At 40.2% G+C, this 25,008-nt stretch overlaps 1 protein-coding gene across 6 annotated transcripts in view; it reads right to left on the bottom strand.

Annotated features, from left to right (window-relative positions):
- sema5ba (sema domain, seven thrombospondin repeats (type 1 and type 1-like), transmembrane domain (TM) and short cytoplasmic domain, (semaphorin) 5Ba) overlaps positions 1-25,008 on the bottom strand; it is a 171,274-nt gene that overhangs the window by 51,463 nt on the left and 94,803 nt on the right. For all 6 annotated transcript variants that reach the window (XM_044366136.1, XM_044366140.1, XM_044366138.1 and 3 more), the window contains exons 6-8: positions 9,892-9,954; positions 8,958-9,056; positions 8,599-8,812 (exon numbers count right to left, since the gene is read on the bottom strand). In XM_044366136.1, the coding sequence (XP_044222071.1) occupies positions 8,599-8,812; positions 8,958-9,056; positions 9,892-9,954 (376 nt within the window). The remainder of the gene's footprint in view (positions 1-8,598; positions 8,813-8,957; positions 9,057-9,891; positions 9,955-25,008) is intronic.

Genomic DNA, 25,008 nt, shown 5'->3' on the forward strand with positions numbered 1-25,008 from the left:
CATCTCTGCAGACACCTCAATACAATCAAGGTGAATGGAATTTTGTTTGCACCGCTCACAGCATTGAAAATTACATTTAAAAAACTCAAAGGCAGTGTGTCCTTCTAGAAACAATGTCCTTGTTACTCAGCACAATCAACAGACCTATCTAAATAGTTTTCAGTGAAACCTCCTTCTATCAAAGAAATAGTTCCCAAGTAAAACCCAGTGTAATAGGTGAGAACCTAACCTGGCTAAACCTGGGTTTGGGTAATTTGGGTAATTTGGGTAAGCCAAACCTTTGATGCCTAAAAAAATATGATTGTATAGCATCGTTGTCCATAAAAAAAACACATACATATCTAAATGTAATTGTTTTTACATTTTCAGATAAGTATAAAATTAACTAGCCCCATTTGATGCTTAGAAAATAGAAAAGCTCAGGGAAGCGGCTGTGTGCTGCTCTTTATCTGTGGTGAAGTTAACCAGACATGCATTTGACAAACTAACCAGTTAGTCCTCATGCCTGTATTCTTCTCTCTTCTAAAACCAAAACATACTGTTTGAAAACACTTTTTCTCCCCAGCCTTAGGGGGCAGTAATGAGCCCATTACTGCTATCTGCACCAGAATGAGGAAAACTCAAAAACTTACTTGAACAAACTGCACAGAGTTAAAATTTATGCTTCATCGGAAGTGTTTTCAAACAGTTTGTTTTACAGGGTCAAGACTTCATGGATGATTACTAACTGGTTGGTTTAGCTAATGTATGCACATCTGATTAACTTCCCCATGTCAGACAAAGAGCAGCACACAGTCATTTCCCTAAAGCCTTTCTATGACAAAAATAGATAAAATTACCAGCTCTATGGTTTTAAATAATCCATAATAATCTTGGAGATCTGTTGTTTTCACAGGAAAGTGCAGAAAAAGGGTGATCCAGTTGTTAGACTGTTGGTCACCATGTTGTCTGTCAAAGAGTTGTTGAGAAAGATTTTGTGTATCTCAGGCCGGTATCTGTTACCAAAGTTGACACCAGAATTATTTGTCTAACAATGAAACAATCATAGATTCTTCATAATACAATAACAACCTTCTGACATTTCTGGTTTTTAAGTTGCAGTTTAAAACAATCTAATAAAATAAGCATCCATGTTGCTGTTCTGACACTGAGCTTAGCCATGGCTTCATCAGCCAAAAGTTTTGTTTTTCTATTGGTGTGTTTTCTACTTCTTCGAGTACTACCAGTGTGAAAAAATTATGAAACAAAGAAAATACTCCTCTGCTGCTGTCACTTGAGTTTTCCACTGGGACCCATTTATTTTAAGTGATATCACACACTCAGATACATGCTTGCACACTCACACAAGCATGAACACGAATGGAGGAATAAACCTTAATTTGCACAGATGTATTCACACCCACAAACAAAAAACAATGGAGATGCTGATGTTATAAACACAGTCACACGCACAAACACACACACACACACACACTGCAGAGATGACCATGATGGAATGTGCCTCAGGGACTTTCATAAAAGAATAAGATTTTGAAACAGTGCAAGAAGAAACAAAACCGCTGTCCACACAGCTATAGCAGCCCTCTAATTCCATTTCACATCTGTGATAAAAACAACCTGTGGTTGGACCAACCGCAGATGAAAACACTGGTTTCATTACCTGTCCAGGCAGCTGGATTCGCGAGATCACGACATCACAAGATCATGTGAGAATCCATCTTGTCAGGCTTCAAGTTATGCTCTTGTGTCTGAAACACCAGTGGTCTGGACCAATCAGCGTCCTGTGAGGATTCTCACATGGCAAATCCAGCTGCTTCGCAAGGTAAGACGGTGATAGACAATGACTGGCAGATGGTTCCCTCAATCACCTGCTAAGTATTTTTTGGAAGTGCCTGCCCTTTACCAAACAGTTTCCAAGGACGACTTCTCAGATGGTTCCGTGTAACAAACCATCTGGTGTGTCAGGTGACTGGTTTCAACAAAAACACAATTAGCAGAGTGAGTGTCCCAAACTTTGTAATCAAGATGCTGTATATTAGAGGGACAATGAGGTCCTCAAACTCTGATCTTAGTTATTCTGCATGAATGTGGAATAAGCATGTAAAAAAGTGTGATGGCTAATTTAGCAGGTGGCCTAATCAATTGTTCCAGTTTATGCTTAATGAAGTGGAAGTCTTAATCATTTCATCCTTCATGTGCATTTCTGATCAAAGGCTTAATGAGCAGAAATGTCATTAAAGAAAATAGAAATGAACTGAAAAGTATTATCATTAATATTATGCATGACACCCACAGGTATCATTTAATATTTATATCTTTGACAAAACACCCCTTGTCAAACCAATCACCGTAATGTACACCCCCATTCAGATGGTTAATTGGTACTAACAAGTATTCAGATGAACGAGTGAGTGTTGTCGCCCGTTGGGTCATTAACAATTACAGCAACTGAGGCTGGAGAGACAACCATCATAATGTGTTAGCATTAGTTTCCCTGTAGCTAAAGGCCATGTGAAGGAGCTAATTGTGTCTGTGAGCGTACTGTATATTATCTATAGTATAAGGGATAATATATGTATATCCAGCCTGCCTGAGCTGTGATGTGGATTTGTGCAAGTATCTGTGTGTTTACATACCTGTGTTTATGCATACTGTATGTGTGTCAGGCAAAGGGCAGGTGGAGCTGACAGATTCTGCATAATATTACCGAAGCTGCGTGGGTGTAAATGTGATGAGCAGAGTTTTTTTTTTTCCAGCACCCTGCTGAGTGGTAAACAGATTGTTCAATCTGGCGGGCTGGTTGGGTGCTGGAGGAGTGAAGCTGCCATCACTAACATCACATGATGCTTTAGATCAAACATAGTTGCAGTATATAGAGCGGGGCTATTTGATATTTGCATAAGAGATTCTGTAAGAATGTAAAAATGATCCGTTATTGATATAAGGATGGATTGTCTGTAACCAGTACCCTGCTGTAAACCAGTTTTTTATTTTAATTTACTTTAAAAATGTTTTTCTCTCTCCATATTTGTTGTTCTTTCTTATACTATTTGTACTCTGTTGAGTTAATTGGTTATCTGGCCAGAGTGAAGACATCTATTAGTTAAAATGAAAGTAAATGTCAATCAATCTCTTACCATTGTACTATTGTACTACTGCACCTGCCTGTTTAGCTTCCTAGAGAGTGCCCTTTTTCTGCTGTTTTTTTTTTAACAATAAATAAATAATTCCTGTTATTCCTGCTACATCCAGCATGACACAACAATATACTCAGTACCTCATCTTGATTCTGAGTGTAGCTGACAGAGAATTTATATTATTATATGTTAGTGTTAATAGTTGAATGCTGCCACAAGACTACTCACTAGGTCAAATCAACAGTCTCACATTACTCCTATACTCAAATCTCTTCACTGGCTCCCTGTTACATATAGGATCCAATTTAAAATTCTCATTCTTACTTACAGAGCTTTGCACGGTCAGGCCCCTGCATGTGTGGCTGATCTACTACACCCTTACTCATCAGCTCACTCTCTTAGGTCAAATATGCTAAACTTGCTGTCTGTCTCATACACCTGCCTTAAGACCCGTGGTGATCGAGCGTTTGAGGCCATTGTTCCTAAGCTATGGAATGCTCCGTCAGTCTGCTGATTCTGTGGATTCATTTAAAAAGCAGCTGAATAAACACCTGTTTAGATAGGAGTTGCAATAAATCAGCATTTTATGTTTTTATTGTGTATTTTATTGCAGATTGAGTTTTTTTTTCCTATTGTGTATTGTGTTTTTTAGTTTTGCACTTCTAAATCAAGTGACTTGGGAGGTCACCTCATCTGTTATGATTTGTTTCTTTTTTTGTATGTTGCATGCAAAGCACTTTGTAACTGATGACAAGTACTATACAGATACATTTTACTTACTTACTTTACCGTGAGGTACTATTATTGTCATTGCATGCGTATGGATACTGTCACATAAGTTGTTTAAATTAGTTATAAAGTTGTGAAAGAGGTTTGCATCTTTATCCTCCACAAGCTACAAGATAATGATGATATGATCAGTTTTCCTCCCTTCTGTAACAAGCAGCCAATGAGGTGCATTCAATGTTGGCCAAGTTAATCTGAGTTTCAAGTGTCAAATTGATCTGCATTAACTATAGTCAGCGGTGATGTTATTGTGTTTGTGTTATTAATGTCAGACATGAAAGTAATGCCTCATGTACAATTACTATAGTAAGCATTTATATTTCCTTTCTTTGTATGTTATGTGTTATGTTTGCTCATCAGGTGAATATATGTATCAGGACAGTGAATGCGGCTACATTTACATGAATGTTGAATGTTAACTGTTTACTAAATGTCATTATATATTTAGGCAAATAGTTAAGTTTAAGCACTTTTTCAGTATTTTTTCAGTATTTTTGGAGGGAAGAAGGAATGTTAACTGTTGAAATCTTTTATAAACCAGTGTCTAATACACCTTATCTAAAGCTTACATGTTGCTTTTTAGAATTGTGGCTTAAATGCATGATGTCCTCCAAGCCTCAGTATTATGATATGTGAATTATATTAAACTAATATGTTGGCACGTAGTGATAGAATCTTAGCCGTACAATATCAGCATCTTCTTATTGGCTGTTATTACTGAGGCAATTATGCCTTTTATGGAGAGGTGGTAAGAGATGAATATGGAGGTGAGAGAGGCAGCCATGCAGCCAGAGGAAATGCATCTTTGTCAGCAGTATTAAGCTGAGTTTCAGTCAGAGGACTACAGTAGGTAAGAGTTGAGCTGGTTAATTTCTTTGCATGTATCATTAATTAACTGTCATGTAGCTGTGTTTGAACCAACCTCAGTCATGGGTTTGTTTTAAATACATACATTTTAATATCCCTTTGACAGTGTTGCAAAAGTAGTCATTCCAGGCATATATTAATTATTTGCAAAAATCACCTTTTATGAATTCGGGCCCCTGCCCCTCTAACATCCTCTGCATGTCCCTGTATATACATATATATGAATTCCATCTAGTTTTTCCAAATTCATGACCCTGGCATAAAGCGTGATGGTTCATTAGTATGGCTTCACTTGGATGGAACTGAGCCATCGTTCATTTTATCAGTTCCACCTGTACTTTTCCTGCTCTGACAAATTAAAAAAATTCTGCTGTGTCTGGATTTTTTTCATCTGCAACTTTTTTCCCCAATCCACAAAATGCAAACTCACATTGCACAGAAGTCATGGATGTACTGTACGTAGATTTAAATAGGTCTGATGTTCTGCCCATTCACGGTTGGAGAAACACTCAGGGTTAAGCAGGCAGGATTAAGAATGGGAACTTCAAACTGTGGTAAGAATCGATGAGATTGATGCAGCTGCACAGGTTGTTGTAAGCAGACTTACAGAAGAAACAACTCTCAAATCCGTACATTTCTTTGATCAACGCATTCATTCACTCCCTTCTGACTGGTTAGGACAAAGCAAAACTAAAAGCTTGCATCCCACATGTTGGTTAAGATTAGGAAAAGATCTTGGTTTTGATTATTGTAAAGTCAGCGCATCCCTATCTTGTGACTGAAGTCAGAGTTGACCTTATCAATTCTTAACCAAGTGCTATGAGTTGCGTAAAAATGTTAAACATATGCTTAAGTTTAGTCAGAAAAACTTCCACCAAGGAATTGGTCCTTTAAATTTGGCAGAAAAGTCTCTGTTCTTTCAGGAAGCTCTCATAGACTCTGAACAGCGACGAGGATTCTGCTGGAATAACTGAGCCAACCTAATTAACACATTCATGAACATTTAATCTGTGTAAAGTTCACAGTACCGGCATAGTAATAATGAAAAGTGTCAGGTTATAATATACAGATCTACGAGTATTATTGGCTGTTACCAGTCAGCTGGTAGCCAAGCAGCTGATGATGATGATGAGTCATGGTGAAGCATAAGTGAAGCAGCTGATGCCAGTCAGTAAGCATTACTTCAGTGCTCTATGTGAACTAACACAGCGCTCCACTTGCCAGGAGCAGGTGTAGAGCAAACGGATGAAACATTCTGCAGATGCATGCAGTATGAGGTGTTTGCAGAAATGTTCAATATAAACTGTAGTCATAGCAGTAGTGTATTTTAGTAATGCATATCAGATGTCACGTGTGTTTATATGTCTTATCATGGTTATACACAGTACAGGGATTGGAAAGCTCTTACTTTAGCTTTATTTTTATTATAGAAATACCAAAACACAATTTTTGGAGAGCAGAAAGTCCGAGAGAGCAATAGCAATATAAATAAATATGTTTCACACACATATAGTCTAGGGGGGGGGGTTGAGTGAAGCACACAGAAATTGTTTAGATTATTTCACAGGCGACTCTATAGCTCTTCCTGTCATTCAGATGCATGATGGGATACAGCTGGTCAGCACCTGGCAGGCTACCAATCCAATAAGGGAACAGATTGATTAGATCCAGGACCCCCTCCCTGCCTTCGGTTCTCCTGAACTCGAGAGGCTTAGAGCTGGAAATGAGATTTTCATTCACACCCTGAATCCACTGGGAAACAATTCCATAACCCTCACAGAGTCAGCCATGAAGCAAAGCAGGTTTTGTCTGTGATGGCATGGATGTGTGTGTGTGTGTGTATGTAGTTAGAATGCGGTGCAACATATGTGTTTGACTGTGTGTGTAGCCAGCTGTGATTATGCTGATGAGGACACTATCTTCACTGCTACTCATCTTTCTTCCCTCCCACATATTTAGTTCTTGTGTGAGTGCGTCGCTCTCAAACACGCACACCTCACACACACGTACCTCGGACACACATGGAAGCGCATGCAGCATGCAAACAGTCTGAATACATACAGTATATACAAGTACACATTTACATGCACACACAGGCACAAGTCTCTATGTGGTGTGAAGCATGCTGTGTGTTGTAATTTCACCCTCTCCCTGTCGTGAGGAATAATTACATCGCTCACTGAGTCCTCAGTCTATCTTCTCTGCTTCTCTCTCATCCTCATCCTCTTCCCTACCCTGCAACTCTCTCTCTCATCCATCCTCTCTCACCAGTGCATACACACACACCTTCACACACACACCTTCACACTCTCCCACCGTTTCTTCTCCTTCAATCCTGTCTGTCTCTACTCTGCCTGACTCTCTTAAGTACAAATATTTCACAACCTACAGTACTTCTAGTCATAGCACAAGTGTCCATCAATATTCTAATATTTGTTAGATTTAGTACTGAAACAAATAGTTGATTTATCCATTCCTCAACTGACAGATAATTAATCAATAACATCTTTGATGGATTCATCATTTAATTCATTTATATCAAGCAGAAAATGTGAAACCATCTCTGGTTTCAGCTTAAATATGAGGATCTGCTGCTTTTTTCTATTCTTTATCATTTCAAACTGAATATCTTTAGGGTCTCAACATATCTTCAGGTTCCTGCCCGTACCTGCCCCTCGCTGCTGAAACTACTGAATGTTTTATCAGGTTCTGCAGAGTGGGATCAGCTCACAATTAGCAGTGCACACAACAAAATTTGAAGCTTTGTGATTGGATGCTTCTTACTGAAATGCTTCCTGGGAGTCATAGTTGACTTCTCTACTCGCGTTTTAATGTCCACAAGCTTACACCTTTGACTTTTACTTATCAAAGAACCAGATATCTTCTAACGCAGTTTCTCATCTTTTGTACTGATAATTGTAGTGATAACTGTCACCTGACATTGTCTATGATGGAGAAAATTAATTTGACCTTTACTTTCAGACACACGGATGCCTAAAATAACTCCTCCCTCTTCGCTATGCTGCCATGAATCCAGTTATCTAAGCGTTTCTGCATATCAAAGGCGTTAGATGACAGCCTCTTCCAGTGGAAGGTCCATCTACATTTCTGCTGGAGTCAGGATGTGTGTGAATGGATTTCTGCTTCGGTGTGTTCAGAGGAATAGGCACAGCGTCAGCAGCAGGGAGATTATTGACACCGACACCACAAGGATCGACAGCATTTCATGTTCCCGGCCATTCCATAAATCCCATCAATTCCCGTGCCTAACCTGTACTGTGTGTTCCTCACACAACTTCAAATGCAAACAGTCTTTGTAATCCTTTCAAAACACCCCTGTCGGATTGATAAATCTTGGCTGTAACAAAAGAGCCGATTGTGTTGGAAGCAAAAGTGCAGACTTGGCTCATTTGCCGCTCCAGACGGGCTGAGGAAAATGTTTAAAGTAAAAGCAGGAATTTTCACTGATTGTTTGACACAAGTTTTTTTCCCTACAACTTAACCTTGTGTGGATTATTTGAAAAGTCAACGATAGTTTGGACAAAATCAGATTTCTGATCCTATTATATTAGATTTCTCATGCTTGATCCAGTAACCCTGTGAAATACTAAACAAAGCCGTGACTCAAACTAGCTCACTCCTCCATTTCATTAGTATTTATAAATATTTAACAGAACTCACATGAATCCGTGAGATTCATGAAATACTGTATATGATACACATAAAGTTCTCAAATTAGCTTATAAACTCAAATTAACTTATATTTTCAGTGTGAGCCAAGGAACATCATATGTAGTAGTTACTGTACCGTTGAGCCATTTTGAGTTGTATTGTGCGGTGCGGAGAGGCGGCATGCCACCCAGGCTGCGGTATATGACGGGGTCACGGCCGGAGAAGTCGATGACAGTGGCGGCGTACAGCTCTCCGCTCTCCGTCACCACTGCTGTAGAGTTGTGACGTGGGTCATACGGGCAGCGAGCCACGCCGTTCACCCGGTCCAACACACTGCTCATGTTGCCCACCTGGTATGGATGGATGGATAGAGGGATAGATAGAGATGGAAAGAAAAGGGGAGACGCACAGGGAGAAAGGGAGAGTAGCAGGTGAAGTGTTTTCACCAAATTTCTACAAAATCACACACACACACACACACACACTTATCCGTACCTCTCGAGTAATACACAAGGGCAGGAAAGCATTGGTTCCACAGGTCATGACCTCAGTCTTGTTAACCAGCAGGACTCTGATGTAGTTCTGACATTCAATCTGCAGGAAAGTGGGTGAAAAAGAAATCTTTCAAAAAGTTACAGTAGAGCAGAGAAAAGCTGAGGTAGCAAGCTAAATAGTCTTTGATGTGTTATTGAGAAGAACAATGGGCCGAGTCCTCTGGTATCAGACTGCCATGTGACCGAAAGCGTTGCAATTCAGTGTGTTCGGCTTTCGCTCTTGTAGGGTCCATTGTTCGAAAATACGAATACTCGTTAGCAAGTGAATGGAAACCTATTTGTGACATTGACAGAGGCTCACCAATAAGTCAGGTGTGTGCTTCAGTGAAAAGAGTCAAATCTATTTTAACAAAGGTGTGAAATAGATTTATTGGTAATGGAACATTTTATGTATAGTAAGTATAATTTTAGTTAAATAGCAGTGCTTTGTGTTATAGCAAAGAACTGCAGTAATTGCCATGACGCAGGTTTCGAAAAGGATTGATTGTCTGTTTTGTGTATTTGGTATCACCACGCACTCTGTAGGCCCCGTGGGAGATAAAAAATGATGTGGCAATCAGTTCTCACAAAGTAATCGAAATAAGACAGCTGATCGAGACATTGGTTATCAGACCTATTTGAAAGGAAGTCATTTTGAGTGTCTCGCTATCTAGCCTGAGGCTGTCTTGCATGCATTTTCCTTCCCTTTGCGCTCTCTCCGCTGCAAGAAAAACAACTCTTGATTTGAGAGTCTGAAATAGCTGTTCTGTACAAACCCCTTCCATGAGCCCCAACAGCCAGAAGATATCAAGATGGCCTCAGTAAGTCAGGCAGCACTGACATGAAGTGTTGTAATTGTATTTGTGGGGAGTGGAGGGGGGGGGGGTCAAGGTTACCTCTGTTTTGCCTTTGCTCTGACAGGACCTCCTGGTTTCCTCGTCCGGTGCCCATTCTGTCGCCTAGGAGACAAAAACAAGAAAAAGCCCAGGGATGACAAAGAGGCCGAAAAGCAGTCAGCTGAGTCATTCAGACACTACAAAACAGTTACGCAACAGCTGACTGTTGCTAATACTGTAGGCACGCACAAAAAGATGCATGAAAAGACTTTAACCTCATTGCTGTTTGTTTATTGTGTAAACATGGCGACCAGCTTGCCAGCCAAGAGCTTATTCGAGGGTAGCGGGCAAGGTACCCAACAAGGCAGTTGAAGGGCTGGGGACGACATTAGCATGTAAATGGCTTTCTCTCCATCTTCTCCTCTTTTCTCCCCTCTCTATCTTTCTCTCTCAAAAAGTTTGCAGCACTTGCCTCCGCTCCACTGCCCCCCTTTTCACTCCTACCGGCCAATTATATTCCTGATGATGGTTGTGTCTTGCACCTAATTATGGATGCAGGCAGCAGCACTGCACGACTGCGCTGCAATCACACTAATGCATGTGCATACACACAAGGCTTGGCCACCAGAGCTGCACTGGCTCTTGTTAAGAGGGCTGAGAGATGCCCCTCTTTTGGCATGAACTGTATATATGCAAGGTGCCAGAGGACCCCCTGTTGCATGTCATTGGCCTCATTTTACTCATCCCCTCACCCCCCTCCCATCTCCTCCTCTTCTCTGATCTCACTGCCCAAGTAGTAAAGTTGCCTCGGTATGTACTATTCCAAAAAAAAATCGGACATTATATAGCTTCAATTTCTCTGACTGTTTGTCCTTATTTCTTTCTCTCCTCTCCCGAAGGAATCAAGCATATATTTATCTACATCTTATGTGTGTATTGCTCTCCCAGGACAATTGGCCAGTGAGACAAAGTTGTGACCCAACAGTGGAGCCCGCCAACTGAGGCCAACCAAGAGTCAACACTAAAGTGGGTCAGCATTCCAAGAGCCAAATAGAAGACTCAAACAAACAGCAAACTCCAGGCGAAAAAAAAAAAAAAAAAAACCTGAGGTGGATTCAGTATGCAGCTCATCTTACACACCTATTATGCAGCCTTGGACAATTTCATTTTTTAGGATGTGAATTTGTCCTGCGGTGAAATCACTCATGTGCTTTTTTGGATCCTCATTTTGCTTTAATTAAAGCTCAGCGGAAGGGACTAAAAACTATATAGCCCCAAGACTCGGAGAGGGATTCTGCTGGGAAAATATAGTTTTGAGTTAATCACATTTTTTAAAGATCCTTGGTGGAGAGAATATAGCTCTTTAGAAATTTAAATGGAAATAAAATATTATAAGCACATTTAATTAGAACTTAAGAGAACTGCCAAAATCTTTCTGGGGACAATTTTTATTTATTAATTTCTTTATTTATTTTTGCTGAGCGCTGCTTTCTGTTTAAAGTCTATAAACCCAGCTCTCTTATTACACAGATCATGGAGTATATCAATGCTTGCAGGAGTGAGAGTTCATGATTTTAGATGATTATCCCCTGCATAAATTCTTGCTAATGACACCAGACTGAACAGCACTGTCCACAGCTTAATGAGCCAGTCAAACATCTGCACATTGTCCCGGGCTTTTCCTTTATTGCTTTTATACTAAGATCATACTCATAAACATTCATGACTGTGTGATTGTGATTAATCGCACCGCCACAAGTGTTTGTGGTGCAAAACGCAACAGGGGAAATAATTCTCTCACATCTCTTCTCATTGTTTTAGATGCAACTTAAAGCTCCACTAATCAATATGATATGTAATAATAATATTTGTTATATTAGCCTGAATTGAAGAACTGCATGTAATGTAAAAGGTTTTGCTTTTAAGCCTGTTTTAGTTCATTGTTTTGGTTTTACAGCACATCAGCTGTATGGTCTCAGTGCTCTTATCAATGTTGTTTCCAGCTATAGCAGGCAGCTGCTTTCAACAAAGAAGCTCTGATAAGCTAGCTGTACTCTGCCCGCCCAGCACCACACTGCACAATATTAAATAATGCGTCTTTAAACCTGCATTACTTGATACGTTTGCCCACTTTAGCTCAGCACAACAAGCTGTAAACACAACACTGACATATGATCACTGTATTAGCAGAATATTGCCATTCAAGCAGCCTTGGAGTGACATTTTCATCCATTTTCATATTTCTGCCTACCTAATGAAGTCAAATCTACTCTTTGAATTCTTTAGTCTCAATCAACTTCTGTGGTTAATATCTGGCTCTTCAGGCCGAGACTGAATCTAAACAGTCAAATAAAACTAAAACAATATTGAAAGACACTAAAGTATTTCACAGATCTGAGGAGAACAGCAGAGTTGCTGATAATTTTCTGTGAGTTTGTCACTGCAAGCAACCGCTTTGACATTACACCTAGTCATTTGATCCACTGTTAATACAGAAATATGGATTTGGGAAGTTTCAACCAAGCTAAATACAAAAACAGACAAAAACAGCTGTAATCTATAACTGTAGCCACAGTCTAAAGAGGAAGAATGAGACAAATTAATTTGCATTATAAAACTATGTTTAGCCCTTGCAGCCAGTAGAGTACCGGTAAGTGGGCTCTGGCCCATATTGATTGAGTTACAGCTCATCTCCCTGTGTCCCACAGCAGCTCCCTTCAATTAACCTGCTTCAGATTGTGCTGGAGAGAAAGGCTGCAGCAGGGGACAGCCTTCTAAAGTAAACTGTGATTAAAATAAAACTTGAGCTCTAGACACTGAGCATGAAGTAGACAAAGAAGTAAAAAAATATCAAATGTAGTTAAAGTCCTCTACAGGAGCTGGAATATCTAGTCCTGCCAAAACAGTACAGACAGTCAGCGGCATCCTCAAATCCACTTCCCATGAGTACAGTGAACAGCGTGGCACCCGCCATTCGAAGAGCAGCCCCGCCCCCTCCGCGGCAGTCCATCACTCTGCCTGTTGAAATGAAAACACTGCTCCTCCACAGCCCCTGCCTGTCAGCCCCTGACAGCCTGGGGACTGATGGGATGACGTCATTGTAAACACGCACACACACCACACACACACACACACACACACACACACAGGGTGATGGATGCCTTTGCGATGAATCATGGCTTGCTCGGGGCATTACCATCTTTTCGGCAGGGTCCCGTCTCCAAGGATCCCCATAGGCTTAACCCGCTGACCTTCACCAGAAACCGCCCCCTCCTCTCCCTCCCGCCTCCTCTCTATCCATCTCATCTTCTTCACTCCACTTTGGAACAAAGCTACACTCACACAGAGCCTGTGAGAATACCAGTTCTGCCTCGACATCCTCTCCCTCACATACCTTCCCTCTGTACCAAACCCTGAATGGCCTGACTGCAATCAACAGGATGAATAAAAGCTGTATAATGTGTGGGCAGGATGCAGTGGCGTATTTTTTCACGGACAAATGTCCTTGTTAACAAAAATCCAACAACAAAAGGAAGCTGAGCGATAAAGAAGGAAAATAATTTTCTCTCACATTCTATGTTGAAGCTCTCTTTTGCTGTATATTGTAACAACCTCAAATGTTACTGTCCTCCTCAGTGCTCAGGCTCACGTCTGTTAAATAGGAAAGCTTCAGTACAGATTTTGAGAAAAAAAATGTGGTGGTACATATAGTTGGCTTACTCCTCTTCCTCACATACAGTGAGTGAACTCTACCGGATGGAGCACAAAAAATTGTCCAGATAAACTACGAGCAATGTTGCAGAGCGAGAAGGGGATGAGGTGTTTTTTTTTTTTTTGGCATCGCTTGTGAAATTATTTACTAACTAACTCATGTAATTTTCTTAAGTTTGAATAATTTCCTCAGCTAGAATGATTCATTTTTGTGATTTGTACACTGTGATATTTTATATAGGCTTACAATTATCTCTCTTCATCCATGTTGACTGGAGGGGAAACGGAAACGTCAAGGATTTTGACCAATGAAAATAGGTTGGAGATGGAGTATGTGCAACTTTGTGAAAATAGAGCCGGGGTGAGAGTTTTTTCAAACAAGCGCCACATTGCTTAGCCTGTTCACTGACACATGGAGCAGGTTAGGACATCTTTATTGGGAAAAACTGGAACAATCTGACATTTACTCATTTGCATCATGTCCGGTTAGGACGAGGTAGAAGAGATATCTGCAAAGCTTATTAATTTAATATCAAATTAAAAATGACCAATATTCCCATTTCTGTTCTGTCACAGCTGCGGTTAAGGTTTGACTTTAGACACAAAATCCACTTGGTAAAAGTAAGTGAAAGATTGTCATCACATCCATAAGAAACCGACTTTGATTGTTTGTACTGTAGGAAACAGGAAATAAACGAAGGTACATTGTGTCAAAGTCACAAACTTTACCCACCCGGCCTGTGTCACATTCCCGCACTGCTGCTGGACAAGATCCACTGCCAGCTGGTGTGCAAATGCATCCCCTTGACGCATGAGTGGAGTACCTCACTTGTAGTTCAATTGCAGCTCTATTCTGGCTCTGCTATCTTTACATGCTGGGTCTATTCTTGCCAAAACAGCTTGCTTCTATGAAGCCTGAAATTCACTTTTAGCGATTTAAGTTTTTCTTGTTTGTTTATGTTACTTTTCCTTCGAAGTCTGTGAAGCGAGTCAAGGACTGCTAAGGTTTTCCTTCTGATAATATACACTATTCAAGAAATACAGATACAAAGTAAAGTACACTAAGGTTTCCCGCAGCAATTATTACATCATTGCCACCTACATAATTCACACAGACAATAGATGTTCTCGTCAGGTAAATGTCAACATTGGTTGTTTTAGGTATTTGAACCAATATGATCAATTTGTTCTCCTCCAGATGTATAAACAATGTGTATGCACAAAAAATATGCATACATCATTCCCCACACATAAACTGCTATTTATACAGACAGCATTTCTGCACCTCATACATACTTCAGACTAGACATACACATGTTTTTCTAGAGCCAGCTGCAGGAGACAGGATCAGGTGGAGATGGAGACACGAGGTGAGAGACAGAATACATAATATGAAAGAAATAATAACATTGTTGTTGTCTGCACTGATGTGATTTTTACACTTCAATAAAACGCCAATGAAAGGCACATTTATGAACGTAATATTGCCTGATCACAGTACTTTTGTGTGATCAATTGTATCATTATTTTAATCCACATAAGATACATCATTTCATTTCCCTTTTGTTTTGATATGAGTGCTACAAGCTAATCATTGATTACATTTCTGATGTTCAGTAATGATGATGCCGATGATGGTTACATGTATGTAACCTCAACACAATGCAGCACAATCAGAGCTATTGCACTTCTTTCCTGTTTGTTTAACTGACAGCTCTAAAGACTTGTGGAGCAGGCAGCATATTGATATATAAACAGATGATTTATGGCTGACTGTGGGAGTGGAAACAAAGCTCACACATGTGCGCCTGGTTCCGCAATGACAGAGATTTACATAACAGACCCATGCATGCACAGCATGAATCCACACTGAGTTTTATGCATCTGGCCCCCGGTGAGGACAATCTATGCACAAATATTAATGTCAAATTTGTAGATTTTATAGACACAAAATAAGAATAAATATGAAAGAGAAAATGAGAAAAAAAAAAACACTTTTCATGTAATTTAAATCACCGTCCTTGATGCAGAAAATTCTAGACAATTAAAGAATCATCTGCTTCTCGGAGACACCAAGTTACAGCCCATTTTTCATGCTCAAAATCAGCCCTGGGCCACACAGCCTGTTTATTATTTGTGCCTGTAGCTTCAGATACATGTTAGAGTTAATTTCCATCTATTAGCAAGGCCAACAACAATATGCTCTTCCCGCCATCAATTCCCCCTCCAAACCTAAGCCTGACACCCCATTTCTCCCAATTTTGCCACTTCTTAGACTCAAGAATATTTTTGCCCCCGGCATCCTAAAGGAGGGAAGAAGGGGGGAATGATGAATTTTTTATAGGCAAATAAAATTGCAGAAAATAAAATTAGTAGCAGGAAAGGAGATTCATCACTTTTACTGCAGAAAGATGGTGACTGGGCTTGAAAATGAATTCTATTTTTACGACAGACAGAGAGAAAGAAAGAAAGAAAGAGGGAAAGAATGAGAGATGGAGAGCCGGAAACACTAATGAAGTAAAGAGAGTTTGCGAGCAGTAGCGGCTGCAAATGTGGTCCTTCCTGAAATGTGGCACTTTGTTGATAAGGCTGCCTCTCTCTGACACACTGCTAACATCATGTGTGACAACTAATTATAACTCATGAATATTGTAAATAAGTGTGTCAGGGGAGTAATAGTTGTTTGAATAGGAGCTATCTGGCACTTGTTACAGTCCAGATAGATTTGTATTCCAGTGCAATGGGTTCGGACCTAAATGGTGCGAGTTAAGAGTAGGAAATGATTAACTATATTATAGATAATAAGCTATTTCTTTAACATAGAGCCTTAAAAATCCAAATAACATGCCTGTATTATGCAAAAACTATGCTATTATTTAATATATAAAGCTTACATAATTGTTTAAAGACAGTAAACCACTCGTTCTGACTAAAATGCCCTGAGCATGACAGTGTATTAGTCCTACAGCTCTGTAATTCATAGTGACTTAAGAAGAACATTTCCTTGAAACATTTATTCACTCAATATGCTCTGGGCCTTAAAGACAAACAAAAAAAAATAAAATATATCATCAATTGGAAGATATTTGTCTGGGAGTGTAAAATATTCTGTAAGTCTCATAAACTCCCTCCTCGTGTTTTCTTCTTCAGTCATCCTGATACACTTGACTGCAGGCTTTTTCTTCTATATGTAACTTTACCGCTGAGACAGGGGAGGAAAAAAAAAAAATCTGCATATTCATTCACCACCTCACTAAAAGAGAGATAGATAGATCTATCTACGGTTTCTGTTCTCTTCAAGGTGTCCTCATTTCAAAGCATCCTACGCTTCTTCTTCCCTCCTATTTCTAGCCCTTCACTTCTCAACATGATCCTTCCTCCACTTGATTCTTTACGTAATCTGCTGTACCAGGTGAAAACCAACACCCCACACACACACACACACACACACACACACACACACACACACACACACACGCACACACTCAGGTCTTGACAATATGGCCAATTTTTGGCACAAATTGACGCCCATGTGGTGCAGAACAGAAACACTCAGCCAACGACGCAGCAATACAGGACTGAACCCCACCAGCAGTGTTCACAGTTTCACACCTCTGACGAACACAATGTTTACATCACACCCCAGATTATGTTCAGTTTTAGTCATTTATTTCCAAAGTTACTCAAATTATTACAATATTTATGTCAACTTTCTGTATGCGGCGTGATGTGGCAAACGACCTATGTACCATTCCAACACTTTGACCTCCACACCTGTACTTTCTGTCATCCTGCATCCTGCTTTCTGCTAAACAAAACAACAAAAATTCAATTTTTTCGGAGAAAAGGCTGTCTTGTCATTGTGCCTGTTGCTACGATAGTGAATCCTATAGAGGGCTGGGATCCTGAGGCTGTAAGAATGAAACTGCATGCTTGTTATGCTCTGCAGGTGAAGCTATTGGCTGACAGAAGAAACGAGGCGGATTGCAGCTTAATGTATATTGGAGCTGACACATGCCCCAGCCAACAGAGGCAGAGTGCACAGGTCTGTGGTCAGGGATGCAATGCCCTTCAAGTATCAAGAGATGGAGGAGAAAAGCTGGACCTGTGGCAGTGATTTTGACGATCTTGTTTTAATGGAGAAACCTGCCTATGGAGAGATGTGTTTTGGAAGCTGAATATGCAGTGTAATCAAGTATGTCTTCAAAATAAAAAGTGGAAAATCAGTCCATCAATACCGAGTATGAGTATAGATCTGTTGTGGCAGAAAGGTTTGGACAGGATTTCGACAACTCCTGCACAAACATACTGAAAAGCCGTTTTGAACTTCAGAGGTGTGGCAGACATGCCGAATGTGGCTGAAACGGATACAAACCATCTCATGACACCTCTGCTTGAGTTCCTTCCTGTGAGTTCATTTTATAAAAAACTGCTGGCTGCTGTTTATTTACTTTGGCGCTCGGCGTTCATTTGCTTTTCATGCTGTCCAATTTTAGCGTTTCAACTGGGCTCAGTTGGGTATTAGTATCAGACATACTAGCTTTATAGAGCTCAAGCAGATCCCAATATTGAAAAAAAACTTGGATTGTCCCCAATCCTGAGGAACTAATCAAGATTTTTTTTTGTTGAAACATTAAAAAATATTTTCAATGACAATATTAATTTATACTTCGATATGTAAATGTACCAGAATCAGTCTTTTAGCGACAAGTGATTTTCATGTGATTTTAATTTTCCCTACATGCTGAACTGGCCGTTTGCTGGCAAAACATGAATAAATTAATTGATAAATAAATAGACAGATAAATAATTACATAAATAAACCATAAAGTAGGTTCACATCCACGTTTCTATACATATAGGGTTTCCAAAGCCACGTGTAAAACCACAGGCGAATGAGACAAGACTTCCCAGCCCTTTGTCTCGCAGCTCATTGTGTCTATATACGGAGCCGTGGACACACCCACATCCTCTTCTTTGTGTTTCATTCTCACACACACACACACACACACACCGTCCATTCACATATTGATATGATCTACACACACACACGCACACACTTGTCAACCACCACACATGGCTGACATAGTGTGCTCATACCTCTCTCTGTCAAACACCACCTTCTGACAGACTGAATCAGTGCAGCATGAGGTCGCTAACCTTACACCTTCGTCTACACGCTGCTGCAGAAATGGAGGGAAGCAGTCTGAGGGAGTGTTCAGAGCGAGTGTGTCTGCAGTTCAGCACACACCCGACCATGTTTAAAGTTCTGACTAAATGTGTAGGTGCAGACACCAGCTGACAGTCACACTGCAGGAGGAGTGAACGGCAAACAGAATCATTCGACCGTGGATGCTACACCTACAACACCTAGCTACAACACAGCTGACATCTCCCTCTGTTTCAACCTGACAAAGCAGTACTTAGACAAATACTTCATCCTAAAGCACCATGTATCCATTATAGTCTTTATTACATAATTAATTTTCAGGAATGGCTGAACCGCCAGAGTAAAGAAGCAACTAAGCAACATAAACTAGTGTTTCCTCTGTATTCATCTCACCGCCGCTGCAGAATTCTGAGCACCGCTGCTAAAATTTCACACCATCATTCACATCAATGGGCTACTAATGATTTTCACTCACACACTGTGCGAGCGTGATAACACCCTAAGTTATCATGGAATTGTTTTGAGTCATCAACTAGTGAGTCAAATCTCAGAATCCTCCCTCTCTTCATTCTTTAAAGGACTTCTACGTGAAAGGTACCGTTATAGAGTAGCGTAGCAGCTTTAAGGAATAGGGCAGTGCGTAATGTGTGTGCGTAGTGAGTGTGTTGTTGAGCAAGCGGAGAGAACGAGCTGCAAAAAAGTGACAGTGAACGTGAGCGGAGCAGAGGAAAAGGTTAGCAGTGAGTTGTCAGTCTGGCAGTAAATGTGCAGTACAGACTCCAGTGTGTCAGTTAATAAATGCTGCAGCTTCTCAAGACCAAGAAAAGTCTTGTGTGTTGTTTCCTCAACTGCTAAAAAAGTGAAGGGCGAAAAGTGATAATGGGTTAGCCTAACCTGACCAGGCTCACTTAAGGTGGACTGAACTTTAAGGTGGACCAGCTATTCCCATTTTACTGTCAATCTCAGTTGCCTCTGAACGAGAAGTGCTGAACTGCTGAGTCCCTGCTTCCACTGCAAAGCAGTCAACCTAGTGGAAACACTGTAAGCAATATGACCAATGGGAAAAAGTTTGGTGCATACATGTACACTAGGAGAACAAGGTCCAGGTGTGCAGAGATAAGCAGGATGAAAGGAAACTGAGGGCATCTTGTGGACAGGTGGGGAATGACAAGGTCTGAAAAGTTGAAAGAAAATGCAGGGGGTAAGGACAGGGAGGTTGTGAGGCTGAAGGGGAAGAAAGGGAGACAGAGCAGGTGTCACCATGACACCCGTCCCTCAAAACAATACTGAATTGTTCCTTTGCTGAGTATAAATATGATTTTCTACAGAAAAGCCAAACTTCACAAATGCGTCAGATGATTTTAAGGCACTTGACATTTTCTTGGATACTTGGTGCGAAAAACAGTTTGCAGAAGTGAAGAGTGTGATGAAAAATGTGTTGCAGAATATAAATATATTTTTTAATAAATTTCTACCATGGACCTCCTTTTTGAAAATGTTAAATTCTTCCAGACATAGTGATATTTGTGGAGTTAATTAGTAAAGTAGCTGTTTTGCAGTGGGTATTACACAAAAAAAAAAACGAATTCAATCAATCACAACTGGGGACAGGAAGTTGTTTTCTCCTTTGATATAAAAGTGTTGAGTTGAGAACACTGTATGGCTCAGTATGTTCTCACAGCCTGTATGTGCTTGCCCACTCACCCAGCTGCTGCCTCCCACTCACTGTAATTCCACATTAGGGAGGCTGGCAGGTGAAAGCAGACAGTCTCTCTATGATCAACCAACCAGCACAATGGACTATTCCTTCTCTTCTTCAAACACTTACTGTACTGTATGCACCCACACACATACAGATAAACATGCAGGTAACACAGATGAATGTGCACACTAGCATGGTTTTAAACACAATATATATATGCATAAGGCTCATCATTTTCTGATGTTATATAAAAAGAAATGTTGCAATTCTGGAAATACAACTGTCTCAATTTTATGCATTTTGTTTCATGACATTTTTGTCAGGCAGCAGCTAACACAACGTTTGGGTGTGTGGGGACATTAATTCAGGTGAAAATCAATCAAACCAAAAAAGAAAAAAGAAAAAAAATCATCCGTGTGTATACATATGTGCAGGTACCATTGCACACACATTCTGGATGCAATTAAAAATGACTAAGCTCTCCAAGCCAGGCTGGCCATGCTGCTGCAGCACATTACAGGGTGACAAGTAGCCCCCCTCTTGCTCTCAGCTCCGTAACTCACATATTATCCCTCCATTCTGACAAAGCCTGCATCAATAATTAAATCTCTGGCCAAATTGCGGCACAGAAATTAATGAGGAGTGTGAATGAAATCGGCCATGACTCGGTGTAAGAGCGCGTAGCTTGATACTGTGGGCGAATCGAGGGTATGAATATCCGAGAGGGTCAGCTTAATGTCCATCCACGGCCTTTCATTCATTTTGATCCCCTGATTTCTTCATGATTCCACTTTGTCCTTCAGCACTGTGACAACTGTAGCTGTAGAGGAGAAATCATAAAGATATATATGGAACACACCCCACGTCACATTAATACTACGTGCCTGAGAAAAGGTCAGAGTGTCCTTAGCATAACCATATGCTGATCCCTCCTGTCCTGAAGGAATTTCAAGCCAACAAAAACATCTAAAATAACAGACACATTTATTTTTCTACTGGTAGATTGGGACATTCCCAACGATCTCTGTTGATGAGGGCATTTGCACAAGGCATTTCCTGTTTAAAGGAACAAACAGTGACAGCAGACCTATTGACCCCTTAGGTCAGCTCTGCTCTCCTGACCTTGATCCATCGTAAGGAAACGATGCACGCTGGGACCAAAAAACAGCAGGCAGTCAGTCGACCAGCTGCTCCTTCCAGATGTAACTGTCATTTTCTTTAGCAGAGTGAAAACCTGGTTCCACTTCACTTTACAAAACTTAATGTAGTTATGGTCAGATTTCAGTGCTGCGCTGATCTTGTAGATGGATAATTGATTTAAATCTGAAATTTATTTTAACCTCCTACTGAATCTTCCTGTTTCTCCGTCTTTACAAACTCATACTGTGAAACCTCGTCATGTTCAAACCCACCAAACTTTATTTTAAATTCTACTGGAAGTTTACAAAGATACCATATATTCCATCCATATATAAATACACAGTAGGGAACAACATTTATTTCTCTGAGGGTAGAGAAATGAAATTTCATCTCTACTTACGTTTTGATTTGCCAGCTACCAATTTTACACCTTAAAGTTAGTGAGTAAAATGTTATCATAGCCATTTTTCTTCAAAGAAGTAGAATCTGTATTGCAGAGCTGGTCCACATGCTCAAATTCAACATCACAATATTAATAAAATGTTTTTTCCAATAATGGTGGAAAGTAATTATGTACATTTACTCAAGTACAGATAAGTTTTTATACACAAAAAATAAGATCAGCTGATCAGCTGATGATTAAATTTTATAATGTAAACTATCCAGCATTGTATGAAGCAGTGAGAAACAGCCCCCCCTCACCCAGCTGCAACATTAAAATGGTGCTTCCACATTGATGGAACATTAAAAATCCAATAATATATAATATAACTCTCACGGGGGACATTTTTCTGCACAATGAGTACTTCTTTTGATAACTGTAGTACATTTTCTTGCTAATTCTTCTGTATGTTTGTAAAACTAGAACTGATACAATTGCAACAAACAAAACTCTGTTATGTATAAAATCATATCATGTGTAAAACTCATTTAGTTATTTTTTTTAATTATAACTGCTCAGTTTATTTAATTGGACAACATTTTTTTAAAAATAAGAACATTATATATCATGACAATTTGATTCTACAGATAGTTTATATACACCAATACTGAATTATCACCCAGACCAGCCATATTGCCAGCATTTGGATATATTTTAGGGATAGATATGTAAAATGTGACACGGTGGTTTCATGATGACAACAAGGTAAAAGCATTAACCAGAATTAAACGGCAGAATAATTAAATACTGTACATTCATTAGTCACTGAACCTACAATTTTAAAAAAAATTAAAACTGTAGAGAGAATACTCAGTGAGAGCAATTAAACCAAAACTGAAGAGCAACAAAGGAAATGTAATTTCTTACACCTCTGCTTTTCTGATTACAATGATAACACCACACTGCAGTTTTGCTTGAGTGCCACTGTGAGTCTGTATCCCAGCCTTGCATTTGGTAAAGAGGTCTTCAGCTCTGAAGAGGCAGACTATGATGTAGCACAGCAGGACGGCCACCTGCGGGCTATTCATAATCAACTGGCTGTGGGAGCCGGAGACCACAGCTCAACTCAAACAACCCCGAACACAAACACCACGTCAAGGACAAATCCCAGGCCCCTAACACACAGGGGACCACTCCTGTCTCACAACTTCTGACATGGTCTCAGTAAGAAAACTAACAAAATACTAAAAGAAAAGTCTCTGACTTGGAAAACAAGGACATAAGAAAATATAGGTCACCTCAAGAGTAAGTAAGTCTTGCTCTTGAAAAAAAAGGAGGCACAAAAACCGAGACTGCACTTTGAGTCCCCTTATTTCAGGGATAATGGCTGTTGAAATTGGGTAGCTCTGCAAGGGAATAACCAAGAACTCATTCTTTTTTGGAAAGAGTGAAATCACAAAAAAGCACTGTTGTCCCTTTCCACAACTCCACTACCCCCCCCATGCATCTACAAAAAGGGCAAACCAATCAGAGGAAAACGCTTGACTGTGCTCTGCCACACGGAACACTGCAATTCAACAGCAGCACACCTACGGGATCAAAGTGAGGCTGTGTGTGTTTTGGAGCTTAAAGCGACAAAATCAAAAGTCAAGCCAGACTGTTTTCACTGGTTTGCACATGTTTTCCAGTCCTGTCCCTCCATGTCTTGGTTTTTGCCAGTGCTGTGATACACACGGTTTGGATGAATGAGCAGCTTTGCAGTGGCATATACATCCATTATCATCTGTGGCACTGAAGTAAGTGTTTACAGTACTGTTTAGAGTAAAGGTCTGCATATTGATTTACAACCTGATTGTTCCATACAATGCTTAACTAGCAGAGAAACATAATGGACGGGAACAAAGAAAAAGATTAAATGGAGAATTGAACTTGATAGAAATGCAACAGCAGTTCCACACCAGGAGCAAATATAATGCTCTCCTGAGTAGAAATGTCATACAGACAGAGGTCTTGTGATTTTTTCAGTAGATGGGATTAAGAGAATGAACGTGTGCAATGGCAGAGGAGGTGATAGGGAAAATAGTGGAGCGGTGGGTTAAGGAAGGTGGATGGATGGAGACAGATATGTGGAGATCCAGACAGTAATATGGTGTTTACATTCCACCTCTACGTATGTTGCTGCTGTCTTATCTTTGCAGAGATTATCTGATGGACTGACAAAGGCCTCTCTCTTCCCCCTCCCATTTCCTACCTTTGCTTCTCTGCACATATCGCTAAGAGTGGAACAAACAAATTATATTTACTCCTGTTGCTGTCTATAAAGAGCTTTTCAGTGTTAAGTGCACTTTAAACTAACCACTTGATCCCAGCTGTCCACACTTAAGCTTAATGTGATGTCAGTCTCTAACAAGACCTTCATTTTGGAAAAAGGTCAAGATCTCAAGTGAGTTTTTTTTAAATGATGTGTTTTCTTAATAACTGATATATTTTTCTTTTCTTGAGCTTATCGCTAAACCTAACAAGTGGTTTTTGTGCCTAAACCTACAAATCTGAACCATATCAATGTCACATCATAAAAGTGAGGAATTTTCAACAGTGATTTTGATAGTTTTGGAAGGCAAAGACCAGTGATGTCACCCTGCTCATTGGGGCATCAGATAAGAAAGCTACTGTATCATGGCTGGAGGCTGAAGACAATGTGGAAGTATCTTAAAGTGCAATGCCACTGACGGCTGCTGGACAAGATGTAAGTTTACTGTTCGTTGACTACAGTTCTGTGTTTTTGCTCCAAGCTCATCACAAAGCTCAAGGACCTGAGATTAAATACCTCACTATTCATGTGGATCTTTGACTTCCTGACAGGCAGACCCCAGGTGGTGAGGGTAAGCAGACACATCTCTTCTACCCTCATCCTTAACACCGGAGCACCCCAGGGCTGCATTTTGAGCCCCCTTTGTGCTCCCTGTACACACATGACTGTGTAGCCACGTTTGACTCCAACACCACCATCAAGGTTGCTGAAAACACAGCTGTGGTGGGCCTGATCAAAGACAACAATGAAATGACCTGCCT

Source organism: Thunnus albacares, chromosome 11, assembly GCF_914725855.1.
Source record: "Thunnus albacares chromosome 11, fThuAlb1.1, whole genome shotgun sequence".
Lineage (NCBI taxonomy): Eukaryota > Metazoa > Chordata > Actinopteri > Scombriformes > Scombridae > Thunnus > Thunnus albacares.